Here is a 26,126-nt window from a genome sequence, read left to right on the forward strand (position 1 = left end):
ACAAAAATTAATCATACAATGATACAGGATAAGTTGGTTTAGATAAAAATTGAAAAATGTGGCTTACCTCTAGTTCTTTTTCTATTTCTTCATCTTTCAATTCAAAATATATTATCTGCCCTGCAGTTCCAGCAATAACTAATGTCTTGCTCAAGGGACAAAGCAAAATTTTCTTTACAGCTAACCTTGGATCATCACTGTAAGGATCAAAGCTGCCAACCTGAAAAATAGAATCAGTATGTTTAAAATTCAAAATTCCATGCCTTGAATCTGTAATATAAAATTTTAACTAAAGAATACTCTATCTCCAAAGCATTATTTTTAACTATTCAATAAAAACTAAATTGGTATAGCTACAATTACATATATTTTATTAATACATTAAATAAGTTTTGTTATAATATTGAATACTAAAATTGCTTTCACAAAATTTATCTTACTTTACGGAATGGTGGCCATTCTTCCTCATCTACAGGAGGTTCTCCATCTTCGCTAACAAAAATATGAGATGTGTGAATGGTATACAGGTGGCCAAGAGCCACTCCTGAAGCATCCCAAAATCGAACTGATCCATCTTCATGACCAGTCAACAGGAGGTTGTGAACAGATGCATTTTCAACTAAGTTTTCACCACCATTTATTGGCCACTCCTAAAAATAGAAATTTTATTAAAGAAGGCATAAAAAAATATTTTCATTAATGCCTATTGATACTTCATAATCCTAACATTACGTGTTTTAGAAAATATTTTAAAGCATTGAGAAAAATTTACACTTAAACCTTGCTTAATTAGCACTTCCAATAATGGACAAAATGAAATGAAAAAAAAAAAAGAGACTCATTAATTTCTTTAATAATTTTTACATTCTATAAGTTATTTATTTAACTATGTTTAATTTGTAGAACATAATATGCCATTCTCAAATTTCAAAGCATAGCTGAAGTTAAATGTCTCGAAACAATTTTCTAATAAAATATATTAATTTTAAATTTGAACATTTTTTGGATTGGAATGCACTTGTCCTATTCTACTTATATTTCAATATTAAAGATTTTCGTTTCGCATTATGAGCAAGATTCAGGAACGCATTATGCTCGTAAAACAAAGTTCCACTGCATATAATCATGCTCTAATAAAGGAATTTACTGATAAATTCCTTTAACAAAACTTTAGAAATAAAAATAAGGCACAATTTACATGCATAGAATTTAAATAGGAATAGACTTTAAATAAAAATCTCCAATAAGTTTTTAAACAAAAATTTAGAAAGGAGTTAAATTTTTGAAAAAGGGGATAATTATCTTCCCAAAAGCAACACTTACTCTTTCAGTGTATTTGCCAGACACCTGTTTATTTCCAGCAGTAATGATGGTGTTCCAAAGATCCTGAGGAACATCGTAAACATGGCTAGTGCAAGTTATTGACGACATATGCAAACTAGAAAGATGAGGGAGTCTAAATGGCAACCAGTCATCAGATTCTAAATCAATCAAGACAATTTCTTCTTCGGCAAGGACAACCAAAGTGTGAGGATTATCATACTCTATAAAAAAATTTTTCAAAATAAGACAATACAGAAATGAAATTTAAAATTTAAGATTCATTATTACAACACAGAAAATAAGAAGTGTTTGTACTTTGCAATCTATAATGTATATTAACTTACCCGATTCTTCATCACCATGACATATCGTGAAGAAATCAACAACTTTAGAAGTAAAATCCAGCACTTGATGTTTGTCACCACACATTACTGTCACAGTATTTTTATCTGCATAACTAGCTCGAGGCATACCTCCAGCAAAGATTGTAAAGTCATCACTATAAAAAGAAAATTAACAGAAATAATTATATATCATGATTTAATAAAACAAGATTTGCATTACACATGTTTTGAAATTGGTTATTATGGATCTTAAACTCTTGTAATATTCAAGTGTAAAAACTATTAATTCAAGTGTGGAAATTGGATATATATCTGTTAACTGAAAGACAAATCCATCAATTTTCGATTGCTTATAAGTTGAAAAGGTGAAAATATAATTTCAAATATATGCAAATTAAAAAGATCAAAATATAAAAAGTCTGAACAATCGATTTTAACTGATCTAAATAACTTGACAAGGTACAAGAAACCTATCCAAAAATAATCCCTAATTTGAGATTACTTAATCATACTACCTGAAAAAGGAATATCTTATATCGATACCTACATCATTTTTCAGGAACAGAGTTAAAATGTGAATTCAATTTAAATATATTTATTGGAATTATACTGTCATTTTTGAAAAGTAGTTAACAATACAAAGCAATCAGATTTGAGGATTAAATTTACTATATAAATATGCATTTAACAAATACACAGACAATTTTACATAGTTTGCTTTATAATAGATAATTATACAATTTTACTCAGAAAATATAACATACCCTCCTTTTACTGATCTCCACAATACTTTGGAAATAGCTTTGCATGGGAAAGGTCCTGAAGGAAAAAAGAATATAAATACAGGCTTAAATATTTTCAGAGAATAATAATGTGAATACATATAAGCAAAATTAAATACCATATGGTGGTACAGGAGCTTCCTGAGGCTTTGATGAGTCAGTTGAACTCCAAACTACATAGGTGCCATCATTGTGAGAACTCATAAATTTTGTGCCACTGTGATGCCATGAAACAGATTCCAATTGCTAAAAATATAATCATTTGAAATGAAGCCTTGGATATCTAATAATTGGATAATTAAACTTTAAAATCTTAAATTACAATCAAATTAATATTTTATTCGCAATATAAACTAAATTCATAATTAATATACTAAGTATTTCTGAGAATTTTTACTATATAAGGTAGCATTTCCAATTTAAAATAAACACCAACAGTACAAATAATAACAATCATAATTTAACTTACTTGGCTGCCAACATAAGTATTTTCAGAATTCAAAGTTTTGTTATCCCACAAAACCATAAGCCCTCTATTGTATCCAATAACTATTTTATCTGGATTTAAAGGATGTTCAGCAATAGCTTCTACTGAGCCAGGATTCAATTTATAATCATCAGGAACACTAAAAAAATGAATTTTATTTAGATCAACTTGAAGGTAAAGCATTTAATTATATTAATTCATTCAAAAAGCATTCTAGAAAGCTTTTTACTCACAAAAGCAGTATTTAGTAAGGAATTTAAATTTTTCAAAGAAAATATAATCTGCAGTCTTTTGTGCACACACACACACTATTATCTTAAACTTCAGAACATAAAAATCTTTTTTTTTTTGTAAGTTCGAATAATGTCTAGTTAGAAATGCCAATTTTGATTGGCCGAGATATCAGAGTTTAATAAAGTACAAAGAGAACTTATTACATTAAAGGAACAAAGAGAAATTTACTGCAACAGCAGATAAAAATTGATAAAGGATTGACCATTCAAACAGCCGCTCGAGTTTGGCACAGCTTGGCCAGTATTGGGCCTTGCGCCATAAAAAAAATAATCTAATCTAATCAAACAGCCGACTTTATTTTGATTTAAAAATTAAATATTGTAATTAAAAATTGTATTGCTTATCGAGTATTAATAATTGAATTATTTTAATTTGATTGGGGAGAGGGGGAGTACTAGTTTTAAGAATATTAAATAAAAAATCTTTTTTAATAATAAAAAAAATCAGCACGATGCTGAATGGACAGATTGGTAAGAAACTGAACTTGCTGCTTTTGATCAACTCCAGGGGAAATAATTTGATTTACTTGGCATTTATAAACAAGATAAAATATACAATATGTCAATTCTTTGTTTTTGCATTAATAGTAAAACTTTACATTAATAATAACACAAGAGAAAAGATGCTTTAATTAAATTGTTTATAAATTTTATTTAAATTACAAATAAATATTCAAATTAATACAAGATATCAGAAATTCTTAAAAATAAATTTTTAGTTCAAAGTAAATGATTTGTTAGTTCCATTGCTTGATTTTGTAATATATTACAGAAATTCAATAGGAAATCTTAGGACTTTAAATATGGTTTTTAAATAAAATGATGGAACAAAGAAGACCTTCAAGCTACAGAAGGATGCTCGTCTCATAGTAATGTCCTAAACACCAACATACAAATGTTGTATATGGAATTAAACATTAAAGTTTTACTACACAGAGGAATTACAATTAAAATGCTAAATTTGATTTTTTAACCTATTTTTAAGGAAAATAAAATGTTATAGGAAAACATTCTAAAACAATAATTATTTATAACTGATAGTGTGCTGTAAAATATAAAATTTCAAAAAATTTGTCAGAATACAGATTACATTTTGAATTTCCAATTTTTCTAGGAACTAGAAATGAGTATTTGTAAGAGGGAAAAAAAAGACATGTATGGAAAAACTTCATTCCCTAGATATCAATCTCTTATTATAGCAATATCAGATTTTTAATTAAAGGAAACTTACTTTTGAATGACAATATCTTGGTAAATGATATGATCAGTCATTTCAAATGATTTTACATCTAGCAAATAGATATTACCACCATCAGTACCAATCAACAAGTGTTCTCCACTTGAAGGTAGACAGCATGTTGTGATATTTTTCAATCTGCAACAAAAAAAAGTTGGATCTTTAAAATTAACAGCCAAAACAATTATTTGTGCAAAATTTTTAATAATACTTTTTAAGAAGAGTAATCCATTAATATATGAATTTAATATTTTATTCTGTATATAGAAGTATTAGATTCATAAATTCAACAAACATGCTTATATCAAACAGAATAATGCTTACAGAAATATTTTTTCTGAAAATATTTACATAAAAACATAAGAATTTATTAACTGAATCCTAATATTTCATGAATTTTAAAATGTACAACTCTGTACTCTTTTACCTTCCTTGCAAAGAACATGACTTCACTTCTTCAAGCATCCACTTGCCATCTTTTTCATTAAGCTCAAAAAGATGTAGAGAGGTGTTATCACACTGACTGATCAAACGACCCTACAAAGAAAAAAGAACAATTACATTAACAAAGTAACACAATATTGTAAATTAGTAATTTTATTACATAATTTAACTTTCAGAATATAAACTGGTGCGAGTATTCATTGAAACTCGCACTCTAATAAAAGTATTAAATGTATCACTCGAAACCCACCTGTCCGGGAAGAAAGAACAATTCCATAACACAAGCCTCTTCTTTATGAGTTCCTTCAAACTCCACACCTGGAGCACCATATCTAAAACAAATAGTTAAGAAAACACTGCCACTTTCTAAAAAAAAATCGCTGCCCAACGGTATGAAATACAAGCAAAGTTTAGCTTTATAGCTCTAAAGAAACATTTTATATTATAGAAATAGGCAAAAATACCAAATTGATACACTTAAAAATAATGGTAAATACAAAGAGGAACTAAAATGAAAAATCAAGCAATTTTAATATCTCCATCTAATTTTTATTGCTTTTCAGAAGTTACTATTCACATTTAAAGGACATTTTTAAGTAAACTGATGTCGTAACAATCACAGCTGCTTGTATTTTTACATAAAGAACATTGGAAGATAATTCCAACCAAACATTCAAAATTTAAATTCTGTAGCTATTAACTTGAAAAACCAGAATTTTATTCCTAGATAAAAATAATTCTGATGAACAAATATGTAAAAATTCCTGATTTTTGTCTTAAATTGTTTTTAAATCAATGATTTTTTTCCCCTGTTAAATAATGAACAGAAATGTATATTCATAGAAATATAATAAAGATCAAAAAGCAAAATCAATAAAGAGAAAGAGCATGGGAAGAGAAACTCAATAAATGGCAGCTTTGAAAAGCATTGGGGTCACTAGCCCTATCATCAAACTTTGCCTGTAGAATGGAATAACAGGGACTGGTAACAAATTGAAAGAATGCATTCAATTGTCCGTGGTTTTTAATTTGTGTTAATTTCGATCCGATAAAACGGTTTAACACCAAGAAACCAAAACAAACGACTTTTCTTTTGATGAAATAAACAAGATTTGAATGTTCTGAAACCTGTTTATATAGTTGTACGAGAAAATTTTAGCAGCAGGCGGCTTAAACAAAAGCATTGATATTTGATATTTTGCAGATTATCCGCAACTACTAGCCAATTCTGTGAATAACTGGTATTAACATACGACATCTCAAAATGTTTCATCATAAATTCTAGAATGAAAATGGAACTGAGGAGAAGGAATGCAGGTAAACTTAGATTTCGTTCTTTTGGATTTATAAACGTTCAAATATACATTGCATATTTAAATTTGATATACGACTTATTTGTTAATAGTGAACAGAACACTTTTAAATAGAAGTTTTTCAGAAATTTTTCAATAGAAATTAAGTATAAAAAGATAATTTCAAAATGGAGAACAGAATAAAAATGTTTTGGAAATGGGAAGATTTTCAAAATTCTATTTTGATTATGGATGCGTGTTACATTGAGCTTCCGGTGGTAAAAGCCTTTTAAATTCACAAGTATTATATTATAATTGCAATTTCAGGTTAAATTTTTTACTAGGTTAAACTACAAAAATTCCTCTTCGCGAAAATGTTCAAGGATAAGAAAAAAAAAATTGGATTGTTTACATCGGAGCAGATTCACTGCGGCAGAAACGTTAACCCGTTCAATTCGGAAAAGTAATTCGATGCATAATTATTCACCAAATACAAAGACTTGTTTACTGTTTCGAAAAATATACAATTGTTTTTCAGTTGAATTCTCCAGTTTAATTTGCATCTTTTTACTATTCTTCGTGAATTTTTAACAATCGAAATTAAATAAAACGTCAAAATCATGCACTGTCTTCAATGGCGAGTGAGTCACCCGAGTGCAAAGGGTTAAAAATGAGCTTAATTCAAATCAGATTGGTGTATATGATCACCTTCCACATTTCTAGGTATTTTCCTAGCTGAGTATTCTACCATTTTCCAATTCAGGTACATTTCAAAAAACTTCCTTAAAGTAGAGTAAGTATAACAGGATTTCAGTTCAGAAATGTTTTGAGCTGAAGTTCTAAATCGTAAATTCCCGGTTCCATTTTTTTAATAAGTTCATAATATTTTGCCTCATCTGACACAGGGAATTAATTCTACATTATTCTGTATTCATTTTGCTTCATCTCAAAAGAGCTCTTTCGAAATTTTACTCGCGTATTAGGTAAGATCTTTGATGAGCAGTCACTCAGAACTCGACGACTGGTAAACCAAATCGCCATCAATTGGTTACTAAGTGGACGCTCCCCGACCATTATCGTTTCACCTTGACTGATTTTCTGTCCCTCCCGCGGGACCTTCACGCCCTCCAACTTGATAGCTCCCACTTCTCCCCTTCCTCCCCGACCCAAACCACACAAGTGCAAGAGGTATGAAAAAAGAAAAAATCTGATCTCTTCGGTTGGGCCTCCGAGCGACGGCTATGTTTGCCCGATAGATAAAAATGCACTCTTTTTTATATACATATCACTGCGCAAAAATGTAACAAGTGTGATTAAACCTAGGAAAATTATAAAATACAGTAACAAATTGAGTAAAAGAATAACAAGTATGTGCTTTAGCCATTTTAAATGTATATCAGATTCAAATTAACAGATTAATACAAGATGGCAAATGTTACACAGCAGCAGAATGGTTGATAAATCACTTATTTGTACTGTTTTCCTCTTCAATATTCATGATCTTAAACTTTCAGAAAATTTGTACAGGAAAGCGAATCATCAGTGGGAGAAGTCTCCCTCGAAACCTCCCCGTACACTCTTAACCACATTCGGCAGTGAGCTAAAAAATCATATCTCCCAGACTTCAGAATGAACCTCCATTCTATTTTAAATGGTTCAGATGGCTACCAATACTATAGGCAAAACACTTATTCTACCCAACAGATCGGTGGAGATGAATTTTACGATTTGGTTGGCAGTCAAATGACAGAAAGAACAAACCTAATGTTCCTGAGAGGTAGGCATAAACCCACGAACTATATGCAAGACTTGAATTTACATCTTTCCTATGGCGTTGAGTCAGGCGGAAATGAGAGGATTCAACACGACAGAGCATCAGTTAAAGTAGCTAATGGGGGGTAAAAATTGTTTAGCAGCAAATAATGTTCGGAGTTTTCTGGTCTGTTAAACTTCCACATTGTAAAAAGCATATGGGCAAGGATTGTTAGTTCGCGTCGTTGAATATGTAAATGAGTTCGAGGAACTTTGAATAATGTATGAGAAAATATTTGCCAAACAGAATCTAAAATAATCAAAGTCAATGACGGAAAAATTCTCTAGTAATAAGACATTTGCATTATTAAAAAGTGACCTTTTTTTCCCCACAGTAATCAAAGTTGATTAGCATTGTAATTAGACTTTTATTCATTTTTTTTTAAAGTTTTGGATAATTATTTGTAAATAGAAATTTCAAGTGTCGCTCATTAAAATATGAAAAATTTCAGTTCATTTATCTAAAAATTCTTGTGTTCCACTTTTTTTCACGCAGTGTATCACGACGAATGTCATTATGCTGCTTGTGGTTTAAAAGCATATAGAGTATTAAAAGGTTAAAAACATTCCAATTTTTATAATATTTAAACTGGTATTAACTAAGCTTCGGGCACTGAATATGTAAGCAAAAACCCAGCCTCTGTCACAAGTCAAAAGACCACTGTCAGAATAAATTTCAGCAAACTAAAATTTTTGAAGAAACAGAACAACCGGGGTAGAATGTTACTCTTTACGATACTGCTGTCAAATTAAGACAGCAGTTTTAGCTATGCATTTTTGTATATTGATATTTTATCAAATTTAAAAGAGAAGGTCTAAACGACGAATGCATTGCGCTTTAGTTTCTCTAACCGATTCATTGCATTCCTACATAAAAATATTACTATGTTTGAAGACTGCATCTAATCAATAAACGGAATTTTGTATAACCAAGCATGAATTAAATAGGAAAATTCCAAGCAGAAAAAGTATCTAATTTTAAAATATACTTTTTAAGCAAGGAGATAAAAACCTAATATTTTCTTTTGTATACCGATAGGTTAAAGGAGAATCGCCTGACCAAAAGTGATTAAACTAATTTGTGTAATGTCATTTCTCTTAACGAGGCATATTTCAGAACTTTAAAGTTCTCAGATCGACCCTTTCTCAAACTGACCCTTTTCAAGTAACAACGTATTACTATTGAAGAAAATTCATTATAAAACTGCAGAATTCTACAACCAAATGCATTTTTAAATGGAAAAAAAAAAAAAAAAATTGAACTAAAAGTAGTAAACGATACACGCAAAAAAAAAAAAAAAAAGAAAACTGTAGTTTAAAAAAAAAGGTGCCAATTGAATAATGAATCCTTTGCAGTCCGATAAGCGAAAATAGCATGGTAATCCTTCAAATAATTCAAAAAGCATAAATATTAGTTTAAAATCACTACGTGACAGGGTTTTTTTTTTTCCCCATTGCCCAATATTTCTACTTTTAACACAAGTTATTTTTAATCATTAATAACAGAACATTCCAAAATGAAGATGAGTTTCTTAAAACACCATACAGCGCTAAAGAGATGTATGAAAATTTTTTAAAGTCTTTAATTGTTAACATGGAATTCTGTCAAATCTTCAACCAGGTGACGAAATTTGTCAGATATAAAAAACCTAAAATTGATAATTACATTCTGGAAATGCTAATCTAGCGCATGGTCATTCAGAACAAGTATACAAAATTTCAAAAACCCTGTTAAGTTTGGGAAGCAATTGATATATAGATAACAAAGTTTCATCTTTCAAGCAAATTAACATAGAATTTGTTAACACTTCTATTGCGTACAAAGTAGCAGTAAAACTGGATCTGTGCTAATTAAAGGCTAGAGTGACTTTAGATTTAAAGGGAAAAAAATTATTCATCGAATGATCGAAAATTTGAATACCATTCCTTCAAACAAATGAAACAATAAAAAAAAAGTAGAACAGAAATATGACGCCACATGTTTTTCTTACTACTTCATTGAATATGCATGCATGACTCAATGGATGAGAGAGAGCAACCAGCGAGACGCCAACTAAATAGATGTGTATGTATTAAAAAAATGGATTTGTCACCACCGATTAAGAATCAGTTATGCACACGAGAATAATTGGCTTCCATAAACTTTTTTTTTTTTTTTGAAATTTAAGATTACTTGCATCTACATGAAGATAAAACCAAATCTCGAATTACAGAACAAAATATATATTATTCATTTCTATTTTTCTTTCTTATAATTTCAATCACTAAAATGCACTGTAACAATTCGCCACACCTTATTAAATTTTAACAACCATATAACATACAATTCAATAAAATATTTCATTTTAATTCGCAGGTAACAGCCTTGATGACAGATACAGTAACCTCATATCAACTTATCAAAAGACGAATGTTACGAAACGGTACATGAAATAAAAGCCTGATCGAATTAACAGAAACTCGCCAAAATCGAATTAACAGAAAATTTTGCAAAATAAAATGAAATTTCATTTCATGCTTTCATCTGGCTTTCTCTATTCTTACAATTAAACTGGACAAGTTATTAAATGCAATCTTCGCATTAAGTACAACTTTCTTAAACTTACCAACGATGCTAAAGGCGGAATTTGTATATACAACTAGAACCTTAAATTTAACCTTGACCCCCTTATACTAATAACCTCAGTTTCCAGACCTGCCATCCCTTCAAGCAGCTGACAAAGGCAGCTGTTCTAATGTAAACATCCGCATTTTATCAGCAGGAGAGGAAACTAGATTATGAACCAGAACGTATGCATCAGTTTCTACAATATTTTAATCCACTTCATACCCTTTCAGTTCCCCCTCCCCCATTCTCATAAAACATTGTTCCATTGTCAGAAAAAAATCTAATGGAATTTCCCATGCGGAAGAATTTCAGCGCTTTTGCCTATTTTATATACTTTTCTCTCCAAGAATAGAATTTGGGAAAGAATCTCTATCCCTTTTTTTATGCTTTTAAAAATACCGAATTTTTGCGCCGACAATAGTTACATATAACAATGGAAAAAGGGAGAAGTCCTTTTTTGACCCTGAAAAGCTCGATGACTCAACTTATAAATGAGCAGGGAAAAAAACAGATCAAGGGTGAAAAGTACTGCAGCGGCGATAGAAAAAAGCAGACAATAGATGTCGAAAACTGGTCGAGCGTAGAGGATCGTTGCGTCTAAGAAAGAAGGCATGCAAGGCAACTTTCTCCCACTGCAGTATTTATCCCTCCGAAATGTTGACTGTAGGTCAATAAACCCAGGACAGGTATTGCCGACCGCCGGTTGGTTCCAGTAGGAGGAAAACTGCAGATACCGCCGATTGCAGGGAACATCAAACTGAATAACAATGAATACTTTTGGAAAGAAAGATTTCGGGGATGGTATGATCGAAAAATTAGATGGAACAGAAGTACTTCCTCAGTTTCCTCAAAATTCGATCAATGATTCTTTGGAAGACTGCTGAAGTTTCTAACGAAATTGTAATAACAGCACCTAAAAACACATCGCTGAAGTGCATTAATCAAACGCTAAATCAATCATCATTACTGGAGTCATTAAAGGATAATCGAGACGGATTACAATAATTTCCATTTTTCTACTTTTTTTTTTCTGAATTCGAGACAAAGAATGGAGTAGAAGTAATGAACGTAACTGGAAGCCGCGCCTTTAATATTCATTTAGCCTTCAAACTACAATTACGGCGAAATCGCTAACACAAGGAGCTAGAAGTTTTACTAACAAATGGGAAGATTGCAAAAACAAATTGAATAACGGACTGACAATTTTTCGTCATTTCTATAAATGGCATATACTTCACATACGACTTTTTACATTTATAGGTTCATATTTTTTTTTTTCAAACATATAATATTTTGAAAATAAAATTCAATGCCGTGATTAAGATAACTCACTTTAGCGTTATCTTTTATTAAAGGATGCAATATTAAAAACTTGCATGCAAAACACTAATACTCGCGTACCACAATCCGCAGACGTTTCATTTGTAAGCAACTCAACTGCTGAAGATGAGTCATCTCCCCAAACAAACGAGTCGTACGGCCAAAGGTAGGTAGCTCACTATATGACCGTACCTCGTTACACGGATCACGTTTGGTCTACTTTCGATGATTTAGCATTATACTGAAGCTGAACTCATCTGCTTTGAGCAAATAAAATGCTAATTATGGAGATCTCTATAGATATTAACTAAAATCATTTTTAAGCAAATCCTGATAACAAAAAGTTGCTTCAAATTTTTTTCGATTCAATTTATAACTTTTTAAAATAATCTAATAAATACAAGAAACTCAATAACAAGCTAATTTAAAAAAATTAATAAAAGTGGGCTATTTTGCAAATTTTTTTAAATGGCCATGAAAGTGGAGAGCGACAATTTTAAGTTAAATGAGAAGTTACTATAAAAATTATACAAGTATTTATTAAAAATTATTCCAAATTTTAAACATTAAAATTTGATTTTCAATTCTAAAGTTAACATTTATAATACTTTCATGACGACTATTGCAATTAAAATCCAAGAAAAGGAAATTTCCTAACTACCTATCCCTTGCATCAAAATACATCAGAAATTAATATTAGATTAGCATTTGTTAGAAAAAAGTAATCACACCCTAACTTCAAGCCAACTGTTGATGCATGCAATATATTTAAATCATCTTTATAAGATAGTCTTACGAAGAATACTTCCTGTAGAAACTATGCTGTAAAAAGAACACAAGAGGAATATTTTTGAAAAGTACTTTCAAAAGGATACACTCTTATCAAACCATTTTTAGTTCCAATTGCAAGCAACTGCAGTTTGGGATCCCATGCCAGAGCACTAGGTCTGTGAGGAAACCCATGAGTAGTAGTCTGAAAGAAAATCATTCAAAATAAAAGTTTAAGCAAATTAAATAAGGAAATTAGTAAAAACATTTTTACTATGTAAACAGCAAAAAATATACATAATGCAACATTAAAATACCTGTATTAAAACTTAATTAAAAAAGCAGTTACTGGAAATATTTTACTGAATACTACAGAAATAAATCAAATGAAGTGATAAAAATTAAATTTCTTCAAACAAATTTAAATATTACAAAAAACCGGGTAAAAATTCATGAAAAATATTTTATATCATAAATTTCATTTACATTAACCAAAATATACAAACTACAACATGGTCAAATTTCTCCGATAACACCTTGTTTGCCACGAGAATCACCGGTAATTAGTGGGGCCCATATAAATTGCAATGCAAGAAATTCAGCGTGACCATCAATGTGTCAATAGATTTTATAACCTTTAAGGCATAAGACTAGTTGCACAAGGGAAAATAATGTTCCCAAAGGAAAATTTCAGAAGTTAAACAATTATAAATTCATACGAAATTTCGGAACTACTCATTTTTTAATATGTATCAAATGAATCATTGCAATCACATTATTTTTACATTATTACATTGGCAAATTCTTAACTGAATTAACCTGTAAGACATTAGAAATTGTTTCAAGAGAGATTAATATATCCAAAATTAACAGATACAAATTCAAAGGAAATGTAATTTGTAATTTATTAGTCATGCTTTTCAAAAGTTTAAAGTATATACTGTACTACTAGGGATTGCAATACCGGTATACCGGGATACCGAATACCGGTATTTTGAGCCATTTGTGCAATTTTGTAATACCGGTATTCACAAGTTTAAATACCGGTTTTTCGGTATTTACTAGAAATTTTTTAAATTGTCTCCACTTTATGTTCAGGGATCGCCAACATAGCAAAATAGTATACGTTTTTGTTTTTATGTCCCCTAAAGAGCGAAATTAATTAACTAATTAATGGCTTAATTAATTGCTTAAATCTAAATTAGCGAAACATGGATTATCCCTGAAAGAAGAAATTGTATCCATAACGACTGATGGAGCAGCAGTTATGAAAAAAGTTGTAAAGTTGATTGGTGCAAATCAGCAATTATGCTATGCTCATGGAAGTGAGTTAGGAGTAATAGATGTATTATACCAAAAAAAATAAAGAATAGAAGAATCCAAATACTGTGGATATAGAAACTTCGAATTCCAACTTTGAAGAGAGTAACAGCGAGAGTGAGTGAGATTGACAATGAATATAATGACAATGTAATTGTTGAATAAGATATTGCTAATGAGGATGAAATATTAACCCATCAAGAATTGCTTCCTATAGTTTATAAAGTTCGAAAAATTGTTAAGATATTTAAACGTTCCCCTGTATAAGATGATATATTACTAAAATACATACTAACTGAAAATAAAACAGAATATATGTTAATATTAGATTTTAAAACACGCTGGAATCGTTTACTCCTAACAGCACACATCACTATCTGAAGATTATATATTACATTGAAAAATTGCATAGTAGAAAGGCATATCGAAATAAAAAATGTCTTATGGTATTTACATAATTATAATGATTTTAAAAATGAAAATGAAAAACAAGAAAAGAAAATAACTAATTCAAATCTGATTAAGTTTAGAGTAAATTTTCTTAAAATTTTTTAGCCACAAACCTATCCACACTAAAAGAATTCGGTTCAGTTATCGAAGATTATGATGACACTAATGTCGATAGTTCTTTTTCTAAAATTTCTAATACCGCTATTAAAACCGGTATCCCGGTATTAAGATCTAAAAAATACCGATATTGAAATTTTGGTCCGGTATTGCAATCCCTATGTACTACAAAAGGAAGATACTACATGGTGCATTGAAACCCAATTTTTAAGAGTAATAAAATAACTATTCACAATGGCAAAAACATCCTTTAAAAGGAGTAGTTTTATATTTGGTTCGATTAATATGAATAGAATCGAATACTACACTAGAGCTGATTTACAGGTAGAATATTTTTAGATTAATAAAGAGCAACTACATTAAGAGGTAAACAGTAGAACACATCTTAGAAATAACCTATTTAAAATTGGATGGTTTATTTAAAATTGTTACATAATGGAAGATACATATTAACAAAAAACCCTTCTTTGTACTACAAACAAAAGTAGCATTAACCGGTTAACTGTTCTGCCAGTATGCCATACGTTCATCGAATTTTGATAGTTGTAAGCAAAAAAACTATTCATAACGATTATAAATCAATATTAAATTACTTCAGATACACAGATAAGTCAAGTATTCAATGGATTTCCCATTTGAATCAAAATAAGAAAATATTCCAAAATTAAAAGGTGTCATCTTATCTATATCTATACTTATATATAAAGCTCAATGTGTGTGTGTTGGCACTCTACAGAAAAGACCATTTGACCGACAGCTACCAAATTTGGTACATGTATACCTTGGAGGTCGGGAATGTGCACCTGGGGTCCCTTTTTTTGAAATTTTAGTTCTTAATTAATAATTAAAATTCTAATGTAACTTTCCCGCCAAAAAAATCCTTTCGTTTTCCCCACCGCCAAATGAGTAAGGCTTCAGTGCTGTTTTTTTCCCAACAGCAATGAGGCTAGGGCTAACATTTTTAAGCCGACTATTTCAAACGATTCTGTTTATTTTCTTAATGTTTGATGCATTAAAAATTAAACATTAATTAATCGATCTTTCAAATTCATTCTGAAGTATTTTTGAATTAAAATAAAACAGATTAAAGGAAATTAAAAATTTCTAATCTACATAGCGTTACCCCAACTGGCGTAGAAAAATTCACGCATTTGCGTTACCGTAACTAGCGTTGAAAATTCACGCATGCGCATTGTATTCTGATTGTTTACATTTCAACGGAAGCGGACTATAAATTTTTAGGTTAGTTGTATGCTTTTGTAATTAAATTGTATTTATGTTAGTTTAAGTTCATCGTTTTTTAAGTAATTTTTTTAACCTGTTTTCGACCGATTATTTTAAATGATTCTATTTTCTTAGTGTTTGATGCATTTAAAATTAAACATTGTTAATTAATATATCTGCTCAAGATGAATCTGAAAAAACTTTGTTGACAAATTCTTAAGATATTACATAAATTAAGAAAGACATTCTTTAGTGCCCATAAGGTTTAAATGCTCAGTGACTGTTTTCAGTAATCATATTACAAAAAAAAAATGCTTTATTTCAGTAAAAAATATATTAATTGCAGATTAATCATTTCCACTTTAATTAAAACAAATTCTACGGGAGCTAACAGAAAATTAGAGAGAGATTACGTTATGACTGAAGGCCTTTATAATATTCTGAGTGAATTGAAATTTGAAGTTTTAAAATATTTTAATGAAGAAGTTATTAAAGTAGGAATTACATAAAATAGTTAATTAAAATTTTAACAAGCATTAAGTTCGGTGAACCGGCTGGTCGTCAAAGGCGGCTAGTTAGATAATAAAGAGAATAAAACAGTTAAGTGGTTAAATATTGCTCAACAAAAGAACTTTAATGATGACCCTCTCAAGTTTAACCAAATCTTAATCTTCTAGTTGAATATATTATAAAAATTTAGAGCAATTTTTTTATGTAGCATTTATTTTTTGTTTACACACATCAAAAGAAATATTTAACTTTTACTGAAAACAATTTGCCTCAAATCACAATTGTTTTTATTTAAATCAAACAAACAAAGTCTAATAATATATATATCTATATGCCACAGCACTTTAAAAAATATTTTAACATTTAATAATATTTATCACAACAGTTTTATATATATTTGAATATTAAAGAATGTGATGCATTAAAACATAAAGCATTTAATTTCAATCTTTACAACAGTTAGAGTAGTTTTACATCTATTCCTAAAAATCCAAGAATAAATTTCACATTTTAAAATTTTTTAAATTATGATATTGTAAAATATCCAATAATAAAAATTATGTTTTATTAGAAAATGATGAACTAGCTCACAATATGCGATGACACAGCAAATGAATTCAACTTCTCAGATACAATTAAGAGTTTCTATTACAGGATACAAAATGTGATTTTCTTCAAAGACCATGATACTTTGAAAGCCTCTTCTGAACCCTGATGATACATTTAACTTTTAACAATTCAAGATAATGAAATTTTCAGGATATAATATTACAGTTGATAATATTAGATTTGTACTATTGACTAAAAGCAATGATGTTACAGTTACGATACCAACACTTTAATGCAAAACAGTGTTCAAGATTTGGATATCTATGCAAGTATAATAAATTTTATGATGTCTTGAAATAAAATTGCCAACAAGAGGAAAGGGGAGAAAAAATTCTTCGAAAAATTCTAGAAGATTTTTTTTACTACGAGAGAACACGTCTCTTATAGGAGATGCCTAATCCCTGCCTCCTGGAACATTATTACTAACTGCATATAAAAAAGGTGATCATTCTCAAGCTCATCAAAAACAAAAAAATGCTAGTGAATTAGATTCTATATTAAGTATGAAACTTGCTGAAATATTTATCTCACTAGCTAATAATTTTAACTATAAAATTATTCAGTATTCACACAATAATGAGATTTCAGACAACTTCAATGATAGAAGTTTCCAGAAAAGAAAAATCAAGAATGCCCTTTGTATCCTAGTGGTGTTTTAAGAACTATTTATTAGTTGGGTTTTTTTCTTTTTAATTTTCAATAAACTTAATAACCTTCAATCTTTCAACAAACCATTTTTTTTTAACCTTCAATCATATGTATACTTTAATACTAAAGCCTGTAATTAAATCTAATTATAAACCTGCAGTTACAGAATTAATATTACTGATATATCAAGATTTCTTAAATGAACAGAGCAAGTTTCAAAAACAATGTATCTTCTAATTTCAGAAGAGAATTTAATCTCAAAAGATATTAAACCATAAAGTTAATATATTTTAGTTGCATTTTTTTTTACATGACTCTAGAAGATATTTCCTTTCTAACTACAGATATGGGAAGAAAAAAAGCATTAAATACCATGTTCATATCTAAAAATCGCATATTCCGAGTATTTTCACATGATACAAGATTAAAAACAAAAAAACCCATTAATATCGACTAAGTTTATATAATAAACTAAAGACAATTAGCTAAGCAATTGTAAAAATTACGATTTAAAAATCAACATTAAATTCTTAAAACAAAAGCTGAAATTTAAGATATGCAAGAGGAGAAAAAAAAAGAATTCAAAAACTAAGATTAAGCTTTTTGAAGATATGAATGTAAAAATATACAAAACGATATAGTATAAAAGCTTCATTAGTTGGTTTTTCTTAACTATATATTTTAAACACGAAACAAATCGCGAGATGTCATTTTTATACATTTTCAGATACCGAGATATTTTATTAATGAGAATAAATATGAAATAAACCTATAAGTAAATTTGAAAATTTTATATACTGACAATATAAGAAAGAAAAAAAAAAAAGATTTCACCACAGCAATTTTTATAACTTATGAAAAACTTTATCAAAAAGTCCAATCAACTACAAAAGACATTTAAAATTATACAAAATCAGTAATTACCTCCATAATCCAATGATAAGTAATCTATGATAAACATTTTCTTAGGCAACAAAAAGCAACTACTTTAAACAGTTCATATTTTACCCACTACATAAAAGACAACTTTACAAATTAAGTCTTAGCTGTTGCACTCATGAAGGAGAAAAAATAGAAAGTGGGGTTTTTGAGTCAATTATTGAAGATTAAATAAAATGACCATAAGAGATCCATTTACAGGTAATGTCATATTGAAATGATTAAAAAATACCAATTACTTTTCCTCTATGGACTATTTTTCTGGTGATGATGAATGATGGATAAATTACTTCACTAATTAAAATGGTTACCTTACTTGAACATCATCACTGAATTCCATTACATTTAATGAACACTTACAGTACCTAGATCTGTTATATGACAGGACTGTATTTTATCCTCAAACAAAGGGGCTAGCAGAAAGATTTACTAAAGCATGGCTAATATATTATTGATGCATATTGATGGACAAAAAGAATGTCATTTTACATTCAAATTTATGAATATTATAAAGCAAGAAATGATGGGATCCACACCATTTTATCCCTTTCGTGGATATAAAACAAAGAACACTAAATACAATTCTTTGCCCTTAACTAGAATGGGAAAATAAACAAAACGGGCTGCATAATCAAAGTTGAAAAAGCTCGGCGAATTGCTCGCCTTCACATTACTGATGTGCAAAAGAATGAGATAAGACTAGTCAATATGTTCTATCACATACCCAAGGTGATATTATGTAGGTTTTTGAAGTGATTAGAAAAGTAGATTTCTCTGATAAACTGTTATAAAGAAATATTTCAAGCCTCATAAATTCATACTAAAACTATCAGATGTAACATGCAAGGTTAAACACTGGTTGTCACCCAATAGAAAACTGAAAATGTAATTCATGTAAATATATAAAACTACAAATGAAGCTTTATTATAATCTTTCAAGTCAAATAGAAGAAAGGAAGATATTAATAACAAAGAAATAATGATAAATAAACAAGGGAAGGATTTGTCTATTCTGGGAACCCGCTTCTAAATATTCATTGAACATTGATAAAACATTGATAGAAAATTGACAAGTGTAAAGATTTTACAAAAATCAATAATAAGGATAATCAAGACTTATCAAAAAAAAATACAATTGATAAGTTTAATATAAAAATAAAATTTCTTGTTTTCCTTCAATAATAAAAACAGGAATTTTAATTTAACAGGCTATAACTATTAAGGCTATTTGACAAAACTCTTCAAGAAAAGAGAAGTAATATAGTAAAATATTTAAAGTTAACCAATTTTAAAAAATGACTAATTTCTTATAAAATGGGATCATCTCATTATATAATAAGAAATTAAAATCAGTAAATAAATATAAGTATTCACATTGTTTTAATAATATACTTGAGCAAACCAAATAAAGTTTCTTCTTAACACAAATAAGTAATTTTGCAACATCAATGTTACTGTTTTGAATATATAATCTACATAGATTAAACAGTTTTTTTTTTTTTTTTTAATTTAACAATATATAAGAAAGACCATTAAAAACTGATCTTTCCAACAACCAAAATGAAACTGTAGTACACATTTGAAACTTAATTTTACTTCAGACAAACTAATATTTAGATGTACAAGAACACCTTTCGACTAAGATATGCACTTTCCATGCTTTAAAATACTTTCTTTAAATGCTTACTTGATTCAAGTGAAATTCCTACCATGTACTTATGTTCTGAAGATGGAAGAATAAATGGAAGACATGATTCTTAAGAATAGTTTTAGAGAGGTAGAATGTTAAACTTGCACATTAAATACAATACTTTTTAAATAAAATTAAATTTCAATTTGAAAACTATTAAGTAATTAGTCCAAAATTATAGAAGCCTTTTGCAACTTGAGGGATTAAAATTTTAATAATATCAAAGTTATAAAAAATTTTCAAGATTATTTAGACTAGAATTTAACAAAGTTATTTTTATAGTAGATATTTATATTTAAAAAACAGTTACTTAAAGAGACAATAAAAGAATTATAACAGTTACTACTTAATCAGATAACTTAACACAAATGTATCTTACAATACTATCCTATTAAGTTTATCAATATTTTTAGTTCTGCTGCTGTTGTAATACAACACCACGACTTAGTTCTTTAAATTGGATTTTATTGTTATTTTACTTTTCTAACAAGCTTATTTAACTAATTAATTTTCAATTTAGTAAAAGTTGACTATTTCTAGGTCAATTTGGTTATAAAATACAATTGTTTTAAAACCAGTTTATACATAATAACATGGAGCATTACATATAAACTGGTTTTATATGCTATATCCCAAGGAAAAGAAAAGCTTTTGTAATATTTCAATACATAATCTTTTCTCACACAATGAAAGTTGTCTGAGAAAAGATCATATCAAAAAAAAGTTAAAGAAATAGTATTTCCTTAATGTATTTTTGAACATTTCTATCTTCATTAATAGTTTAATGAGAAGCATTTATATCCTCATTAATAACTAATTATGCCTACCTACATCTTTTTGTTACGAAACCTTAGACTAACACCAACTGTGTATAGTAGACATAATACAATCAGGATGAAAATGCCTTATTTTCCATATAAATTTTAAGCTGCCAAATTACAAGATTTTGATCTTATCACTTCAAATCACATTTTATTGTTTCACTGTCTAATTAGTATGGAGTTATGGCCATTTTAATCTTTGCAAAATTTGATTCTGCTTAAAAAAACCATGTGTTTATGTGTGGAAATCTTATATTCAGACCATATTCCTGTAATCCAAGTCGAACGATTCTTGTACTCCACATTACTACATTTTATAGACTTTCAGAAAATTTTCTATCATACTGAATACAGTCTTACTCATTCATTACTTTATATTATACATCTTTTTCCTGCCTTCACTAATTTAAATTTCAACTGTAAGTTTCCTCAAATTTCAAAAACTTAGAAATATCACTTATATTTCTGCCAATATTTTCCAATTTCATTATAATTAAAGCCTTGTTTGTATAATAATAAAACATTACAATGCTTTTCTGGTAACCAGTCAACTATATTATTTCTTATTTCACATTTTGATAAAAATACAAAATCTTAAAAATAATGGAATTCAAAAACATGTTATGAATTAAAGAATTTCTCATAAGATGCTACCTTACTGGCTAACCAATACACATGAATGTTAAGATATTGCTTTTCATTTGAATTTACCTAAATTACATTAAGAAGAAACGGGTGGGCCTCTTTATACTGGTTATTTAATTAACTTTTAATAATGACAACTTAACATAATTTAGTGCATTACATTCTTGGTTAAATTATCTTTAAAAATGATTTTAAACATAATGTTATGTAAATTGCTATTACAAGCTTTGAAATTTCTAAAAAACATTTTTTTCCCCAAAAGATTCCTACAATTTTAGCCATTATTATGCAGAAGAGTATTGTAATTATATTTTAAATATAAGAGTAAAAATATTAAAATTTTAAAAACTTTACTATTAAAAATTTGAAATTTATTTTAAATAAGATTTAAAGAAATTCCTATTTATATTACGACTACAGAAATGTAATAATGAAGGAAAATGTCAAATACAAATGTTATAATACAAGTTACTGTCAATCACTTAATTTTTTTTCTATTCAGCAGTCTAGAATGAGTAGCTGAACACTTTATTAATTTCCCCCATACAATAGAAAAACAGAATTTCTCCTTGCTTAACAAAAGCTAGAATGAAAGTTATCCAAGGGAGCCATTTTACTTTTCTCTTATACTATATTATATACAATATCATCCATATTAACAAATATATTAAAGTTACTTGGGTTACATTTTCAATTTATTCTATTGATTCGAAATAACTTCACCGACACAGTAGGTTTAAGATCTGACAACAAAAAAAACTTTAATACTATCAAAATATATCTTGAATTTAAAACAAATATTTAATATACTAGATTGAGCAAACTAGTTCAAGCAAGAAAAATACACCTTAGAGATTAATACAAAAATTTTGTAATTAGTCAAATGTTAAGACCGAAAAAAAAAAAGTTGTTTGTTTCCAAGTTTCTTTTTATTTTCAAACAGCATAAAAACTTACCTTTGAAAAAGAAAATAATTCTTTATTCAATTTCAATCTTTCAGCACTTAAGTGGTGACCTTTTCCCCTCATAAACTTCAACATTTTAGATGATAAAAGCCTAAAAAATACAATTAGAAAAATTAGATACGAAATTCCTTAAATCAAAAAAAATATTTCAATAATCCAAAACAATTAGATTATTCAATTTCAAAAGCAATAATACATTTATTCTCTATCTTTTAAACTACAATTTCTATACATTATAAATTGTCAAGTTTTAAAACAAGAGCATTTTATGAATTAGAATTTTAATATCAAGTTACAAAAGTTAAAAGTATCCAAGAAAATCTTATAATTTTAAACTTAAATGAACCAGTTAATTTAAAGATTTTTCTGAATATGTACTATTAAATCATAATGTTCTATTCAATTCTAATATATAAACCAATTTTGAAAAGATTAAGTCAACAGATTCATTCTTAGATTACATTTTGTATATAATACTTAACCTCAAATATATAATAAATTAAAGAACTTACATGTTCTGATCCACACATCAAATTGGAAGATTACAAGAAATAAACTATTAAAACCTGAATAAGTTGAACTAAAATAATTTTACCTTAGTTTTCAACAAATGAAACAAAGTCAATTATAGTGAATATCTTATACAGCTAAACATTCACATTAAGAATGAGTATGAATTTTACAAAATAAAAGGAACTCTAACTCATGAATTAAATATTGCTCATTGCACAAAATATTTTTTTAAAAAATAGCTGCCATTTAAGCATAAAGTCATTCAGTAAATTTCACATATGTTAAGGTTTATAATATAAAAATCATGTAATAAGCATAATTTAATCAGCAACCAAAGTTATACTTATTCAGTAAAAATGACTCAATTATTCAAGCCTTGCTAATTACATCAAATCAGTAACCCATAAACTACCTCCTTTCCAGAAGAAAATATATAAGCTTGTAGTGTCAAATTCCCAATAAAATTAAATTAGTGCAAAATCAGTAATATTACAACTACGTTAATTCATGTCAATAAAATTGAACACTGCCTTTTCTTGCACGAAGTTCATTTAAGTTAAAAGAAATATTCTGGTTATTTTTAATTTTCTAATATTTTCAATATAGAAAACAAGTCTTACCAAAAAAAAAAAAACTTGAAAAATTTAGTGTATTATACAATATGAAACTCTCGCAGGAAGGTTAGTATAAATGGAAATCCTGAAATCACGTTTTCCTTTCCATTCCTTATTATAGAAAAAAATTTATAGTTAATAAACCAATTTGAAGATAACTGGATTTTACATGAATGTACAAATATGGTAGTATAACCTCAAACTTGTAAACTAGCCCTCAAAATATACTGAAACATTCTACTTGTAAAGATAGTTCAATTGATTAATATGAAAATATCATGACACACAATAATGCAAAAAAAAAAAAAAAAAAAAAAAAAAAACTTTTGAATTAGAAACATTACAAGCATGCTTTATATAAATTTTACATGCAGGGTAGTTTGGTATGTGGCATTCAGAAATCCAACAGAACTTCTAAGACTGAGAATTCCCACATGACGAAGGTAGAACAATGAATGCAATTATGAATATTTGAATTCAACTTTGTCAAATTGAGATTCTTCATTTTTAAAATGATTCATTAGTCAACAAATTGACAATTGAAATCAATACTAGAATAGAAGAAATTGTCGTTGAACTAGATACAAGAAATTGCATTTAGAATGAAAATTTTACATAGAAAAGTCATTATAAAATACCTTCCTTCATTTATTCATTAAAAGAGCCTTTTTTTCGGATAGAAAATTTTTCATAGCAAATATTTTGCAAAAATAAAATAGTTATATGAAATAATGGGCAAATGGGGAACAACTCTAGTTGTCACACAAAGCTCCACCTAAATATACGAAATGTAGTTTTTATCCGGCCCCTTAAGAAAATTTGTATATCGGTAACCCTGGCAACAGCAAAGGGGGAAAAAAATGTTTATTAAATTTCATTAAACTCAAAAATATTCAACAGCACTCTAAAGCTAGTTATGTATTATGGGTGCACATTGAACGAAAAGTTGACGAACTCGATATTCATAAAAAGTAAACATCCACTGTCATTCAGAGTTTAGGCCTAGCCCGAAACAAGCATATCGGCATTTATAAAATTTGAAACTAGAATAAACTGACAATACATGACGGGTATAAATTAACTAAACTTATACTTACTGCTTTCACACAATAAAGTTCACATACACTTTAAAATCAGAGTTAAATCCACAAAATTCGTAAAAATATCCAACAATGGACACAACAATGAGAGAACAGTCACAACACTCATTCAATGCACTGCCAAAGCGGGGAACAACGCAAGAAAGGCGTACGACTGAGCCACGCCAATTCTATCCAATCGGGGACTATTTACTACCCAAACACCTCTTCATTCAAAATGCCGGTTTTCAAATTCAAAGCTAGTTATTGTTTTTAGGCTGATTTATTAATTTCATAAATAATTTTAATGGGGAAAATACATATATACTGCCTTTTATTTCATTGTAAAAATCTTAAATTAATTATGACGTTGAAACTAAGTTTTCGTAGCGGAAGGATACATGCGCATGAATTGCGCACTTGACGTATTAAGGAGTGGAAGTTCTAGAGTTTTATCAACAAAATGTGAACTCAATGTAAAAAAAAAAAAAAAAAAAAAAGAAATAGAAAAAAATGACATTTTTATGATGCAATGACACGTGACACTCACCTACCTTACAGTATGTCGAAGTATTTTAACTCAGGTGTATTTTGATCTTAAAATTTATCGTTATCAAGAGTGCGGAGTTATTTGAGTTTCTTGCTCTCGAATTTTTATTGTTCTTATATTAACATCCTGCTTTTCAGATTTATCGAGTTTCGATAATAATTTCATTGTGCAAAGGGGACATTTTTCAAAAAATGAATAAGTGTGAATTAATATTATTTAAAAATTATTACTTTACATTTTAAATAATATTAATAATTTATGATTTTTCACAAATGAAAATTAAATGCACTCCTGCAGACGATAGATTCAAGGCTGGATGAAGCTCTGAAAGGGCTCTTACGCAATGCATAATTCGGGGATTCCTTACCTCAAGCAAAATTGCAAAAACAGATATTTTTTTTTATTGATTTAAATATCTATTTAATTAGTTTTTAAGTAAATATGCCAATATTACTTAAATATTATTATATATAATATGCCAATCTAAAATTTAAAAAAATATTTTATTGCATATCATCTTTAGCAGTGTTGATTTCGATATATCACGAATAAAAAATATATAGTTGAAATTTGTTTTGAAACAAAATAATAATTTTAAAAAATCGCAAACTTTTTTAATGTTTTCTAAACACTCAGATGCAAAGTTTACTAGTATTGTTGACTTGAGTCAATTAACCACCCTGGGGGGTGGGAAATCTCTTTGACTTAGAAGCGAATTTGAA

At 28.4% G+C, this 26,126-nt stretch overlaps 1 protein-coding gene across 2 annotated transcripts in view; it reads right to left on the reverse strand.

Annotated features, from left to right (window-relative positions):
* Positions 1-25,034, reverse strand: part of LOC129975147 (lethal(2) giant larvae protein homolog 1-like) — a 37,943-nt gene extending 12,909 nt beyond the window's left edge. The window contains exons 1-13 of one of the 2 annotated variants that reach the window (XM_056088107.1): positions 24,873-25,034; positions 22,640-22,739; positions 12,818-12,915; positions 5,161-5,242; positions 4,894-5,003; positions 4,461-4,604; positions 2,919-3,075; positions 2,569-2,695; positions 2,432-2,486; positions 1,668-1,822; positions 1,324-1,544; positions 441-650; positions 68-220 (exon numbers count right to left, since the gene is read on the reverse strand). In XM_056088107.1, the coding sequence (XP_055944082.1) occupies positions 68-220; positions 441-650; positions 1,324-1,544; positions 1,668-1,822; positions 2,432-2,486; positions 2,569-2,695; positions 2,919-3,075; positions 4,461-4,604; positions 4,894-5,003; positions 5,161-5,242; positions 12,818-12,915; positions 22,640-22,723 (1,596 nt within the window). In that variant the 5' untranslated portion in view covers positions 22,724-22,739; positions 24,873-25,034. The remainder of the gene's footprint in view (positions 1-67; positions 221-440; positions 651-1,323; positions 1,545-1,667; positions 1,823-2,431; positions 2,487-2,568; positions 2,696-2,918; positions 3,076-4,460; positions 4,605-4,893; positions 5,004-5,160; positions 5,243-12,817; positions 12,916-22,639; positions 22,740-24,872) is intronic. The other variant, XM_056088108.1, reaches the window with a different exon arrangement.
* Positions 25,035-26,126: the final 1,092 nt, after the last annotated feature.

Source organism: Argiope bruennichi, chromosome 7 (assembly GCF_947563725.1).
Source record: "Argiope bruennichi chromosome 7, qqArgBrue1.1, whole genome shotgun sequence".
NCBI classification, from domain to species: domain Eukaryota; kingdom Metazoa; phylum Arthropoda; class Arachnida; order Araneae; family Araneidae; genus Argiope; species Argiope bruennichi.